Below are 15,072 nucleotides of genomic sequence, written 5' to 3' on the forward strand. Positions count from 1 at the left end.
TGTTCAGCACAAGATGGCAGCGCAATTTTCAGGTTTGTTCTAGAAAGTTTTCACGTTTTATTTTTGAATTTCGCGTTTTAAACTTAGTTAACCCTCACTAGCTAACTGAAAAGTTTCATCAAGATCGGTCTTGTGGATTATTTTTCGATGGCTCCTACCGACTTCGCTTTTAAGATATATTAAAAATATTGTCAATAAATGTTTCAGGTGCTGACTCTCCAAGGGCCGTGGTCGGAGCGCGATGCTCAGATGACAGAAACCTTCGCTCGTCTGCAAGACATCTACGGGCCAGGTCGGGTGTTGGGAGTGCTAGGTAATTATGATATCTAGCTAAGCTCGAAAATAGGAACAGGCTCTCGCATTCAACCACACCTACGCACAAGCACATACACTAACACACCAACACCCACACACACGCACACACACTCACTCACTCTCTCTGTATCTCTCACACACACGGACACACACGTTCACCCACCTATACACACACACACACACACACACACACGCACACACACACACACACGCACACACACACACACACACATACACTTATCTTAACCCCAAGACACAGACACACACACACACACACACACACACACACACACAATATCACACATCTACATGCATACGCACCCACCTACACGCATACGCACCCACCTATACGCACACACACACACGCACACATACAAACGCACCCACAAACACGCACACTTCCACACCCACACCCACACCCACACCCTCAACCACACCCACACACCCTCAACCACACCCACATGCACGTTATGTTGATGTGTTTTTAAACGCAGGCAACTCGGTATCGCAAAGCCAAGCAGCGGATTACGACGTTGAATGGTCCCGAGTGCGTCGCCAGGCCGAAGACGTCTCCACCACTACCACCAGCAGTACTGCCAGCTCGGAAGAAGAGAAACCCACCCGCACCCTGTCTAGATATGCACTTTATAACGCTACTGGTAAGCTTCGTAACCTTAGACAAGTATGACAAGCTCGATATCATAATATGAATGAAATGAAACGAAAAAAAATGAAATGAAATGAAATATATTGTTAAAATATTACTCATTTTACAATAGTGTTGGGAATCCTGAAGTAAGTTTTAAAATAAAACCTGTGTCTAAGGGTCCCCGCTCTCCTCCGTATACATTTATCTATCTTAAACATAGAAAAACGAATCTAACATGCTTATAATGGTGTGTGTGTGTGTCTGTATGTATGTGTGCGTGTATGTGTGTGTGTATGTGTGTGTATGTGTCTGTGTGTGTGTGTGTGTGTGTGTATGTGTGTTTGCGTGTGCGTGTCTTAGTTTGTGTGTAGTTGTGTGGTTGCGTGTATGTATAGACTAACGTTGTGACGTTTCAAAAATGCTTATATATTGCCTACTTGAAATAAATGCAATTAGAATGAGGTGAGAATAGTAATTTCTAAACAGAAATAAAAAATATTCGATTTTAAAACATTAAAAGAAATGTTTAAAAAAAAATAATTAAATTCATTTATTTCGACCGACTTGGATCATTTAACTGCCTCGCTGGTAAAGTTCTGGTTCGATTCACTGGTAGGGCCAAAAACGATTGGATATTAGATTTTTATGTTACAAATTAGTACCAGCTTGGAGTTAGAAAATTTACCTTTAATTTGTCATCACCCTTGGCTCGGCCCTTGTTTTTTTTACTAAATAATTGTTAGAATCCACCAATCTTCTTCGTATCAGCGTGGTGGGTCTACGCTCTAAAAATGATAAAAATGATGATAATGGTGATCTCTTATGTTCTGATCATGCTCCAGGCCCCCCCGGAAAAGGTGCCCTGCTGTATTCCTCCGGCTGGCCCGAACTGAAGTGGCCGGACGGCTCCGTGACGATGTTCGACACGCCCGTCGGCGAGCAAACGGTCAAGCCTACTCGCCTGTACACAATACTGGTTGTGCGGTTTGCTGACAGGAATAACACCAGGGATAAGGTAAGAAGGTAAAACCATACCTACAATGAGTTTATAGTGAGACAACTCAGCCGCCGGACAATGCAACTAACTTGTGCGACGACGTGTGGAGTGCCTGCGGTAGGCCGTCTCAGTCTTGCTTACGCGCCGATACTCTCTATGAGTATACAAATAAGGCGACTTACTGTATGCACATTCGTCATCGTCATCATTATCAACCTACCTATTACCAGCCAACTATAGGCCTCCTTACAGAATATTTAAATTGAATAAATTAAAAAAAAAACACACAATTTCGGGCGCAAGTAATGATATAGGTATTGATTGTAGCTCTTCTTGTCTCCAGATAACCCTGGAATTCTCTTTTAAACAATCGGGAGGCTGGTGGACGGCGGTGGGCGTGGAGGTCAAGCGCGGGCTCGAGAACACCGGGCTGAACCTGCAGGCGCCAGCTCCGCCTGATGCGCCATCCGCGGTGCTGGGCAAGGCGTACCACTGCTCGCTGCCCCTCGTGTACTCCGCAGAGGGCGCCACCCTCACATTCGCTAACGTGCAGGTAAATCGCAAGGGCAAACAGAATGCGCCCAGAGAACGACCAATCGCAAGCGCGCTTTCGAGTCACAGCCTTGTGATTGGTCGAACGCAGGACGCAAACTTGAACTCCACTAAACACATTTTTGGCAAGAAATATTTTATGTATTTGGGCCAACAACAACATGTTTACTACTTCATTTTGGGCTAAAAATATTATTTAAACAACGCTTTTCACGTATTGTAACTTTGTAAGGAGGGCGAAATACCTATTTCGTATACTCATTGTACTTGAGTTTAATAACCTTTTGACGTTAATTTTCCAGATGCAACCGTTCATGGACAGCACTGAAAAGTTCGCAGATGCCTTTGATTGCATCGGTTTCACCTCAGTCCCGATTTGGTAAATATAACTTCAAATATTTCACTAGTTCACAGCTGGTGAGAGGCCTGAAAGCTGTTCACAGCATCAAGGTGCGAAAGGAGCATTTTCAAAAAGGGCTATGATAAATTTAAAGCAGTAAATTTGAGCGAAGCCCAGCGAGTCTAGGAATCCCAACTTTTCTAAGTTATGTGTGTTTTAAGCAATTAAAATATCACTTGCTTCAACGGTGAAGGAAATCATCGTGAGGAAAACCGACATGCCTGAGAGTTCTCCGTAATCTGCTTAAAGGTGAGTAGAGTCCACCAACCCGCATTGGGCCAGCGTGGTGGACTACGACTGTAACCCCTTCTCATTGTGGGAGGAGACCCGTGCGCTGTAGTGGGTTTATATAATATTTTTTGCTGTTCTTAAGACTCTGGATCTGGATGGATCTTTCCAGTTAGTTCGCAAAAAATCTTTAGTAAGCGATTAACTCAGGTGCAATTGATAGGTTTTTCTGTTCCTTTACATTGTACAATTTAGCCGTTCACAATCCTTTCACAATGCAATTTCACGTTTTGGTAATGATGCAGAGCTCATAGCTTTAGGTTAAGTTGGCGAACGAAGTTGTCACTATCCCCTTACAATTATGTAAACATATATGTATGTACGCTTCATAAGTGCCTGTGATACGCCTACGTGAAAAAAAAAATTTGTTGGTTGGAATTCGGCTAACTCGTTATGGGTATGACTTATAACAGAGAGTTTCTACGCGGCATTGCTTATTAGTAAAATATTTTTAGCCCTTTCCTTTTTATATCACTAGTTTTAAATGTTGCAGATTAAATAATAAAATGGGTTTTCTTACTTCTCTTTTAAACAAACTAAATCCGTTAGCCAAAAGTGTTGTTTACTCAGATTACATCTGCTCGTTTGTCCACCATGTTATCGGAAATACGCAATTTCCGCTGATAAACGACACTTTCACTTATCTATTTGTTTACCTTCCAAAGGTTGCCCACTCGATCACATAACACTCTTGAGTATTTATGATCATGCCTTCTAAAGTTTTACATGTCTTGACCTTTCCCTCATTGTGTCTATTTTATATAATATACATTATTTTATATTGTCTATCTATTTTATTGATACCCGGCTAAGTTTGTTGTGGGCTCTACTTAGACCGGGACGCGTTTGAAATCCTCGTAGCTTTAGGCTTAAGTTGGCGAATGAAGTTATCACCATCACCTCACAATTATGTAAACACATACGAGTACGTATGAACGCTTCATAAGTGCCTGTGACATACCTACATGAATAAAAATTTGAATAGAATTGCATTAATATATAGACATCAATACACAAACACTGTACACTTCATACATGCACGAAAGCACTGCCTACCCTAAAATTCATATGTAACTCGTATGGGAGGAGGATTTTTGCCCTGGTAAGAAACCCTGTTCACGCCACTGACTGTACACGCAATAAACTATCTCAAGCGCCGGTCAGTTACGCATAAAGCAGCAATGTTGCAATTCTGTGTTTCGGTCTAAAGGGCGTGGTTGACGAGCCCTTGGCATACCCTGCAAAGTGTTACTCTATATATCTCTATTTACGATCAGATCAGAGAGTTCATCAAGTATTACAATAATTAAAATAAGTTCGAGTGTCGAGCCTGTGCTACAATACCCAGTAGAAAATATCAGACACACTAATTTTAAGTGGTCGCTTGATAACTTGTATCACCTATGTCCATTTGACTAGCCATCTCATCATGTCGACCCATTACCGGCACGCTACAGAGCACGGGTCTCCAGCCACAATGAGAAGGGGTTGAGGCCGTAGTCCACCACGCTGGCCCAGTGCGGATTGGTGGACTCCACATACCGTTGAGAACATTATGTAGAACTCAAATTTCCAAAATTCTAAATTCAAAATTCATTTATTTCAAGTAGGCCTAGTTTATAAGCACTTTTGAAACGTCAAGTCAGTCTGTTTGTAGTGACTCTACCACAGAGAAGCCGGCAAGAAACTCAGCAGATTGCTCTTTTCCAACTTCATTTTAAAGTTTAACAATCTTTAGATTTTTTCTGTTTGTGAGAGATGAGAGCGGAGTGGCCTGCTTCCAAGCGGCCTTGTCGTTAAGGAATTCATCAATCGTGTAGTAACCACGATTTGTTAAATGTGTTTTAATATATTGTTTACTATGAACTCTCAGGGAAGCAGTATTCCTCACGATATTTTCCTTCACCGTATTAATTAAAACGCACATAATTCGAACTTGGCCCCCCGAAAGCGAAGTCGAGCTCCTACCCACTGCGGTCTCACCGCTTCATCCTATTTTCTTCAACTCTAGTAGACATAAATATTCTCTCAATCAATTATATATTTGCTAGAATATGGTATATGCAACATGTTTAAAAGGTGTTTGTAAATTTATATTTTATACTGTCAAACATTTGTTATTATTGCCACTTTTAAATTGAAGACAATCCCTTAGAATAGTGACCTTGGACTTTGGGGTCCACCCGCTTGCTAATTCAGCTTCGCAACTTTTTTAACTCTACGCGTTTACTTTACAGGTCCGGTCTAATGGTGACATTCATCATGATGATCGGTCTGGGGATCTCCATTTCCATGATCCTAGACATCAAGACCATGGATCGCTTCGAGAACAACCGAAGCAAGCAGCTAACTATTACTGTTAGCGAATAACTTATTTACTCCTAAGGTTGATGGACACAGGGCGGCAGTTTGCAGGACGGGCTCCTTTCATGCCCTGCGAAGTGTTGCTTTGTTTATAGGCGACGGTTTTCCCTTTACAATCCGGTGGGCCATCTGCTTAATATATCAAATATGTTGTTGTTGTTGCTGTTGCCCACTTTCTACGTCTGCGTTTATCGCAGTTTTGTCACAAGTCCCGTTGGAACACAGCCTAAATACAACTAACTCTATGCCAAAAATCTGGTTAATTGGTTGCTTAGTTAGGGCGTTAAGGCAGGACAAACAAAAAAAAATCACTTTCGTATTTATAATATTAGTAAGGATTACCTATTTAAAAAAAATCTAAAGCTATCCTAGTTACTGGACTTTGTCATATTTAATTAGATGTTAAAAAATTACATTAGTTAAGAATTATTTTATGCACACGTTGTTAAATTTTGAAAATTTTATGTTACTTAATTATTAGAATTATTTGATAATTAATATAAATCGTAAATTAGATTTTAAGGAATTAAATTTTCGTTCCATTCTATGTCGGATTGTAGCGCTAAAATACCAATAACAACAATGTAAAACTCAATCTGCAAGTAAATGAATTAAAGGAGAGTGACCTTACATGGCCATGGTTGTGTCAGGCCAAAATATATTTAATAATTTAGATTAAATATTTAAAATTTAGTTTGGGACTACAAAAAAGAGTTTTCGCGAGTTTTTTATTTATTTTAAAAGTTCTTTGTTTTATTGTAATAATGATTATATCGGAGGTGATCGAAACATAATCGATTGTGTTCGGTAATTATAATCGAATCGAGACGACTATTGTGGTTGGCCTGTACGCTATGGTTTAAATCACTGTGATGTACTCAATTTAATTCAGTCTTTGTATACTAGTTTCGTAAATCGTAAACTTCAAAAGCTTGGTTTTGCTTACGAGCCGCTACTTTCAGTGAGTATACAAAGCAGTACATCAAGTTCTTTGTTTATCATGGACTTCTGCAAAGTAGCACTAACTCAGTCTCACGCTGATTTGCGTTTTTAGCGTCGAGTTAAGATAACAATCATATTTCCTCCTCACGAGTATAAGCTAAAACTATTGTAGTGTTGTGACTCTCATTAAAGCTAACCTAAAATATCTTTAAAAATAGTTTTTCTCTGAATCTCGGGTTCCAATCAAATAAATAATGCGTGAATGAAAAAAGAATAGTCAAGGTTTGTTTATGATAACATTTGTCGAGATACTATAGTATGAGAATAGTGGTAGAGTCGCTACAATACATACTTGACGTTTCAAAAGTGCTTATAAAGTAGGCCTGCTAGAACTAAATGAATTATGAATTGAATTATGTGGAAGTGGTCCAAGATCCATACCGGAATGAAATGGAATGGTGTGCTGGTCATTCTCCTTTAATTTATTTGTATAATGGTGGAGGGCTTAGGGAGTAATTATTTTATGGCCGTGTGGCACCGGCAGAGTAGAATGTTGCCACCCCTTTCTGTCCCGTGGGTGTCGTAAAAGGCGACTGAGGGACTTTAAAGAACCTAGCATCTTAGTGTTCATCCCCTCAGCCAGCGTTCTCGGGGATTTGAGTGGACCCCGGCGACGTAACAAACACTCAATCGAGTGTAAGCTGTGTGCGTTAACGGAGCATCACTAACGTTGATGTCGACGTCTATTAATTAAACGCTGAGCCAACGTTGACCACCTCGACGCTAACCTTAGTGAGCGTGTCGTCACGCGCAAGTTACACTCGAACTTAAGGATAGGTCGGAAGTTGAGTTAGTCAGTAATTATGCCTAAGACGCAATAGGATAAGTATATTTGCCTGCGACGCCTAAGGATAAGTAATTACGCTGTAAATATGTAAATAACTAGTTCTAATGTATATATGTATCATAACAAAAGGCTAAGGAGATTTTTTATACTCAGGTTATTTGTAAATATAGTTAGTAATAATTAATTATTATTACTTAAAAATTAATATTTTTATTTTTATTAGGCTAAGAAAAAATCTTATTTGAATACCTACCAACATCTAACACTAACGGTGACTTAATGTAATTTAAAAATAAATTAAATTACATATGTTAATAAACATTCTAAATGTTATACCAGAATTAAAGAATGATCCAAAGTGGTTTTATTATAATCTTGTTAAGTATAAATGTTCTAGTAGAATTATAGTGTGACCCGGAGAGGCATTTTTCTGATCTAATTAGTACATTTTGTGAAAAAGAAAATCAGATGCTAATTGTGCTGAATAAAATGAATGTGCAAAAAGCTTTTAATGAATAAAATCATATCATGAAAAACGTATTTTAATTCTTTTTCTGCGAAACAGTTTAGTAAACCTACTATTATGTTCTACAGTGGCTATAGTTGTAGCTGTTACCCGCGACAAAAACAGACTAGTTTTTTTTTTTATGAGGAGTATATAAAACCCCGGCAGTGCCTACGACTACCTCCAGCACGCAAATCGTAAATTTCAAAGGCTTGGTTTTGCTTACGAGCCGCTACTTTCAGTGAGTATACAAAGCAGTACATCAAGTTCTTTATTTATCATGGACTTCTGCAAAGTAGCAGTAACACAGCACAGTAGTAAATCTATATATATAAAATAGAAAGTGTGCGGGTATGTTCCGTATAGGCTCCGAAACGGCTGGACCGATTTCAATGAAACTTTCAGGGAATCTCCGGATTGACCTAACAAGTAATCCTGTAAAGTTTGGTGATGATCGGAGCACTCCTATTTTTGAACTGTCAAACTGTCAAATACAGCTTTTATTTACTATGATTATATTCTATTGTTGGGTGTACATGGGTGTAGATAATGATCTTCACCCGCTCGAGAAGAGAATGAATACGGAGAGATATAGATGTTTTAATATATTATAAGACTTAAATTAAAAATTTAATGATGTAAGCTTATTGTTTAAATAAAATAAAGCAAAATGTAGCGAAGCGGGCTGGGTCCGCTAGTACTTAATAAATCTGAATAATAATATGACTTTAATAATGAGTATTTGAGTACTTGTCTGAATAGTGGCATTGTGCGTATCTATTATATATATTAGATTCCTAGATTGTGCAATTGTGTGAAACTTGTTTCCGTTGCTATATTTATTAGGTATTTAAGCTAAAAATAATATATACGCTTAAAATCTTACACACAGGAAGGCATCCTTACGTTGACGAGGCCCTATTTTTTTATTCCACAACAAGTTAGCCCTTGACTGTAATCTCACCTGGTGGTAAGTGATGATGCAGTCTACGATGGTAGCGGGCTAGCCTGTTACGGAGTATGATAGTCCGGAACATTAAATCTTCCTATAAGCTTACGTTTATTACAAATTTTGAACTTTTTAAGAAACATCTCGTAAGTTGTACGTTTTAAATAATTAAAATATCACTTGCTTCAAAGGTGAAGGAAAACATCGTGAGGAAAACATGCGTGAGAGTTCTACATAATGTCCTCAAAGGTTTAAGTGAGTCCACCAATCCGCACTGGGCCAGCGTGGTGGACTACGGCCTTAACCCCTTCTCATCCTGGAAGGAGACCCGTGCCCTGTAGTGAGCCGATAATGGGTTGATATGATGATGATGATGATGATGATGATGATAAATGAGGATTTTGTATTTTCATAATTCAATGCATTACACCAAATTTGATTAGGTACCTAGGAAGAAAATCATCGAAAAAAAAAAGAATCTAAGTAAGACTAGTGGTGTCAGGTGTGCATAGAGGGTATACTTAAAGGGTATGCAAAATTCATAAAATTCAAAATTCAAAATTCCTTTATTTCAAGTAGGCCTAATATAAGCACTTTTAAACGTCAAGTCTGTCTGTGTGTCTCCGGTTCGGAAGGCAGATTCTATCGAGAAGAAGCCGGCAAGAAACTCAGCAGTTGCTCTTTTCCATCATCAAAAATTTACATTTTACATTTTAACATTCATTTTTCTATCTTGTGAGAGATGAAAGCGGAGCCGTATGCTTCCAAGCAACCTCGTTATTAAGAAACTCATCAATTGTATAATAACCTAGCTGTAATAAATGTGTTTTAACACATTCTTAAAACTTATGCATTGGTAGGTCCAAAATTACCTTAGGAATCATAATATAAAAGCGTATACTCAATCCCACAAATGAATTCTGCACCTTTCGCAGACGATATGCAAATGTCACTAATTTATGACCATTTCTTGTAAGTCGACTGTTTATATCCACTTTTTTTTTTTAAAAGACTAATATGTTGTTGTTTTTGTTTATAAAGACTAATATGTTGTCTTACAAATACTATATTATAAATATATTGTGAGGCTACCGTAAGTATACCTATTTCTTTAAATTTTTCACGGAGTTATTCACGTGATTTAAGTTTATATGTTGACCGTGCAGCTCTTTTCTGCAATATGAATATAGTTTCAATATCAGCAGCTTTGCCCCATAGTAAGATCCCGTAAGACATCACACTATGAAAGTACGCAAAGTAAACAAGTCTTGCTGTTTCTACGTCAGTAATTTGTCTAATTTTCCTGACGGCGTAGGCAGCCGAACTTAGTTTACCTGCTAGTGTATCTATATGGGTACCCCACTGAAGCTTACAATCCAAGGTCATGCCCAGAAAAACTGTGGAATCTTCCATTTTTAGTGATTCTCCATTTATTATTATATTTTTACTAACTTTCTTTACATATGGTAAAATAAATTCAGATGATATAAAGCCGAAGCGTAAGTATTTATAACTGGTACTGGAGATTTTCTTCATTTTATATCATCTGCATACCCTGTGCATACCCTCTATGCACGCCACTGAGTAAGAGGTAAGTAAAAATTTAAAAAAAGAATAACAGTATGTTATTGTCATCCAGGTGAATTTCGGCGTGGGCAATAATTTCGCTGGACAAGAGTGCTCCAGTACGCAAATTATTACCTAATGATAACTAGTACAGTGTTAGATTTTCGTTCAGACCGAACAAAAATCCGCGCGGTCATCACATGACTTTCACTTATTAATGAAAAGTGATTATTTAAATTTTATTAGTCTATCGTATCGGATCACTGGCCCACTCGGCTACGAGGATATGCTTTAGTCTCACCTCATTGATTCAAGATTGGTTGTTTTTTTTTTTAAGCAATTTTTTTTTAAAGGGCTGATATCTGTATTAATTATTACTAGAGCTAGAATAATTATTATAGCTACAAATATTATATGTACAACGTTATTGGATTGGTAGACTTCACACCTTTCTCCCTCAGCGGTAGTAGCGGCACTGCTGGCCGAGGATGAAGCATGGAGGGCGATGGTCTCCTTCTGCGAGATTGTAATGGCGGCCGCCGATCGCGATCGAGAGAGAGCCGATCCTTCTCGGAGACGACCGAGGCGGGCGGATGGCAATCACCGCCAATTCCGTCTGATCAATAGTCCCAGATAAAGGGACAGCAAGTCGTGTCCAGTGCGGATTGGTGGACTCCACACACACCTTTGAGAACATTATCGAGTATACTTAGGCATGCAGGTTTCCTTATGATGTTTTCCTTCACCGTTGAAGCAAGTGATATTTAATTACTTAAATCGCACATAGCTGTGGAAAAGTTGCAGGTGCCGGGTGCTGGGATTCGAACTCGGCCCCCCGAAAGTGAAGTCAAGCTCCTACCCACTGGGCTATCACCGCTTCTTGGAGAAATAATATATATAAGTATAGAATAACTTTACTTAATTTTCCGTAATAGCCCATAATTGACCGATCGATCATATGAGAATTTCTGTTGCCCCAGTTCCTATTGTCAACTCTTATAATAACTGTTACATTAATGGCGTGATTTAGCATATTCTTGTGTTAATCCAATACTTAGTTACTTTCGCGTATATCATTATATTTGTATGTCAAGAGTCGGCAGTGTTTTAGATCTGTATTCTATTCTGTTTTACATATTTCTGTCTTTTACTTTCTTTTTCAAAATTGTTAATCTTTTTTTGTCGTTAACTAGTGCATTTCGGGAGATCTTTATTGCGTTGTGTATAAGATAGAAAGATAAATAAATAATAATAATAAAATCATTTATTCACAGAATTTTTAAATAGTAACAGAAATCATAGTTTATCCTTTTAATGAGTAATGTTACGGGATGACAGTAATGTTAATTTAATAGATACGGTGTAGTTTATTAATTTTATTAATTAATTAGTAATTGTTTTACCGCTAATGTTCTTAACGTTTACCATAAAATGAAGAACTTGGGAGAAGTTTGCGAGCAAAACATTCCGCTGGTGAAGTGAGACGAGCTCGGGACGTGCTCGGGACGTTTTTTCTGTTTTTGGACACAATGCACTGTATGTATTAATGGCTGAATGACGATTCTATATGTGCTCTCCTGTATTATACAAACACCCGTGTGAACACTTTTCATTTCAGGTTCTTCAAACTTCGGAGATAAAGGAGGAATTTAGGAATGTACAAATAAAGTGATGGCCGGTTGGCGATGGGTTCGATTCCCATAACTGGAAAATGTTTGTGTGATGAACATAAATATTATCCAGTGTCTGGGCGCTTATTTGTATATTATAATGATTTATGTATATTATTCATAAAAATATTTATCAGTCATCTTGGTGCCCATAACACAAGTTACGCTTACTTTGGGGCTTGATGGCGATTGTGTATTGTAGTAGTAAAAAAAATTCATGTTGTTTATGTAGTATCCCCACGTGATCCAACCAGGTATGTGGAGATTCGCAAATGAACTAGAGTTATCGACATAGCTTTACGAGTCGCGAAGCTTAAGTGGCAATGGGTGGGCACATAATTGTACCACCGCTACACGTTGGGGTCCCAAGGTGCTGGAATAGCAACCTCGCATCGGCAAACGCAGCGTTGGTAGACCCGCGACAAAGTGGAATAGTTGCAGGCAGTCGCTGGACGCTAGGGGCATAAGACCATGGTATTTGGAACTTTACACAATACCTAAGCTCAATAGTGGACAGCGGAAATCTACCTTGAATAGAAAGCGATAAAGCGGCAATCCAAATTGTGCAGGTACATTTCCTATGCACCGGTTTCATCACTTGATACCGTTAGTTATTTCATTTCCTATCGTTTTAGGAAACGTCTAGAATTACGTATCCTCAATTCACTATAGATTGTCTTATCTAAATCACTTATCATAAGAACTAAGACATTTAGTGCCGTGGTGCGAGTTTAAGGCCGTGGGTTCGATTCCCATAACTGGAAAATGTTTGTGTGATGAGCATGAATGAGTATTTATTCATAAAGATATTCAGTAGTCAGCTTAGTACCCATAACGCAAGCTTCGCTTACTTTGGGGCTAGATGGCGATGTGTGTATTGTCGTAGTATATTTATTTATTTAGTTCGCTAAAAGAATACCTAGTGGGTCAGTCAATCCATCAATGAATATGGCATTCTACTGTTGAACTATAGGGCTCTCCCAATGGGAGGATTTGCCCATGTGATGCCCATGTGATGCCCACGTGATGCCCACGTGATGCCCACGTGATGCCCACGTGATGCCCACGTGATGCCCACGTGATGCCCGATGTCACGTCATCGGGCAGATGACGTGACATCGGGCATCACGGGTGGGTGATCGCAGTAGATGGTTGTAGTAGCACAGAGCACGCTGCTGCCCGCTCTCTGTTATATTCCCTTAGTCGCCTCGCACGACAAACAGAGGAAAGAGGGGGGGGCAGGTTTGAGACACTTCCTTCTCGTTATAAACATGAGTTTTGTAAATGCAAAAAATAAATTATGCGGCTTTCACCCGGCTGTCCGTTGTCCACATCCACGCCAAACCTGTTGGTTATGTCTTATGTATCAGGCCAAGGTGTGGCCACATTATATCAGTTTCGAATGAAATGTGATTGGTCGCTGCATTATATCACCTGTATTAAAAACCCCCACGCGGTATGTTCCCAGATTAGACGGTTTTGAATTTCATTTACAATATATTTATTGTAAATTAAATTCACGCACCACTGACGTTTGTAAAACAAAAGTCAGAAGTACAGGCTCGTTCAGACCAAGAAAGAATGCTCTTATTCAAAATTCAAAATTCAGAATTATTTTTTTTAAGAAGGCCCAGCTTATAAGCACTTTTAAAACGTCATGTTAGTCTGTTTGTAGTGACTCTACCGGTTCGGAAGGCACCGAGAAGAGCCGGCAAGAAACTCATCAGATTGCTCTTTTTCAACTTTATTTTACAGTTTATAATCTTTTAAATTCACTATCTTGTGAGAGATGAGAGCTGAGCCTGCTTCCAAGCAGCCTTATCGTTAAGAAATTCATCAATCGTATAGGTACAACTTTTTTTTTAAATGTGTTTTAACACAGTGTTTAAACTTATGCATTGGCAGGTCTAAAATGACCGCGGGAAACATCTTAATCCTAGAAATGACTTCTGCATCTTCGCAAACGATATGCAGATGTCACTAACTTATGTCTATTTAGAGTAAGGCGGTTTTTTATATTCTAGCTCTAGCTCTTTTTTCATTTGGTCTAATCCCACCTTAAGGCTACTGTAATCGCAACATGCCACGCGTATAAGCTACGGACGGACGGACACCTGGGTGCAGTTATAATGTGGAAAGACTCTTACACACCAGTTGCTTACACACAAAAAAATCGCACATTGATTGGCGTGATACATTTTGAGATTTAATTAATGATTAAGTTATTTCTCTTTTATTTATTGTACACGCTTATTATATTATAACCATTATGGTTTTATATTATGCTTATCATTGTTCGATAATATGTGTTTATGATGCTAGTCCGAAATACAAAGGATGCCATACCTAAAATTCAAATAAGCTTTTTTCAACTATGCCTCTACTAGAATTGAAAGACCTCCTTGGCGCAGTGGGGATCCCTGTGGTCTTATAAGTTTAGGTCCTGGGTTCAATTCCCGGTAGGGGCAATTTGAGAATTTATAGTTTTTGAATCTCTCTGGTCTGGTCTGGTGGGAGGCACAGTAGTCCTCTGATTGTGGATAGGCCACTCCCAAAAGGTGCAATCGCTTCCTAGCCAATCCCTCGCATTCACAAAGCAAATATTCCATAGACTCAACGTCCTCGTTGCAGGCCTTAAATGTAGGGTCATCTATAATGTCTATTTTGAATAGATCAAGCTGCTAAGTTATAAGCCTCGGCCGTGGCTATTTACGACCATACCGACAAAGACGTGCCGCTATACGATTTAGCATTTACCCCTCATCGGTTACAAACCGATTAGGGGTATGGGTTTAATTTACCTGTTACACACCTAACAGGTAAGCCCGCTACCATCTTAGACTGCTGCATCACTTACAACGAAGTTAGAATGCAGTCCAGGGCTAACCTATAGGAATAGGAATATAAAATAGTTGTTTTATTTTGCAGCCTGGCTGTTGGCACTGTAGAGTAGCGTGGGTATATCCTCCATTTCCCTCTCTCCTATGAGAGCTGTGGGACAGTGGGACTTTACGGGGCTGAGGATGTT

At 39.0% G+C, this 15,072-nt stretch overlaps 1 protein-coding gene across 1 annotated transcript in view; it reads left to right on the plus strand.

The window, feature by feature from the left end:
• The window catches only part of LOC120634311, a 44,740-nt gene extending 38,757 nt beyond the window's left edge, over positions 1–5,983 (plus strand). Inside the window, exons 19-24 of the mRNA XM_039904809.1 lie at positions 208–313; positions 810–974; positions 1,807–1,979; positions 2,305–2,514; positions 2,816–2,892; positions 5,439–5,983. Of these exons, the coding sequence (XP_039760743.1) occupies positions 208–313; positions 810–974; positions 1,807–1,979; positions 2,305–2,514; positions 2,816–2,892; positions 5,439–5,571 (864 nt within the window). The 3' untranslated portion in view covers positions 5,572–5,983. The remainder of the gene's footprint in view (positions 1–207; positions 314–809; positions 975–1,806; positions 1,980–2,304; positions 2,515–2,815; positions 2,893–5,438) is intronic.
• The last annotated feature ends 9,089 nt before the right edge of the window (positions 5,984–15,072 follow it).

This window comes from Pararge aegeria, chromosome 23 (assembly GCF_905163445.1).
Source record: "Pararge aegeria chromosome 23, ilParAegt1.1, whole genome shotgun sequence".
Classification (NCBI taxonomy): Eukaryota; Metazoa; Arthropoda; class Insecta; order Lepidoptera; family Nymphalidae; genus Pararge; species Pararge aegeria.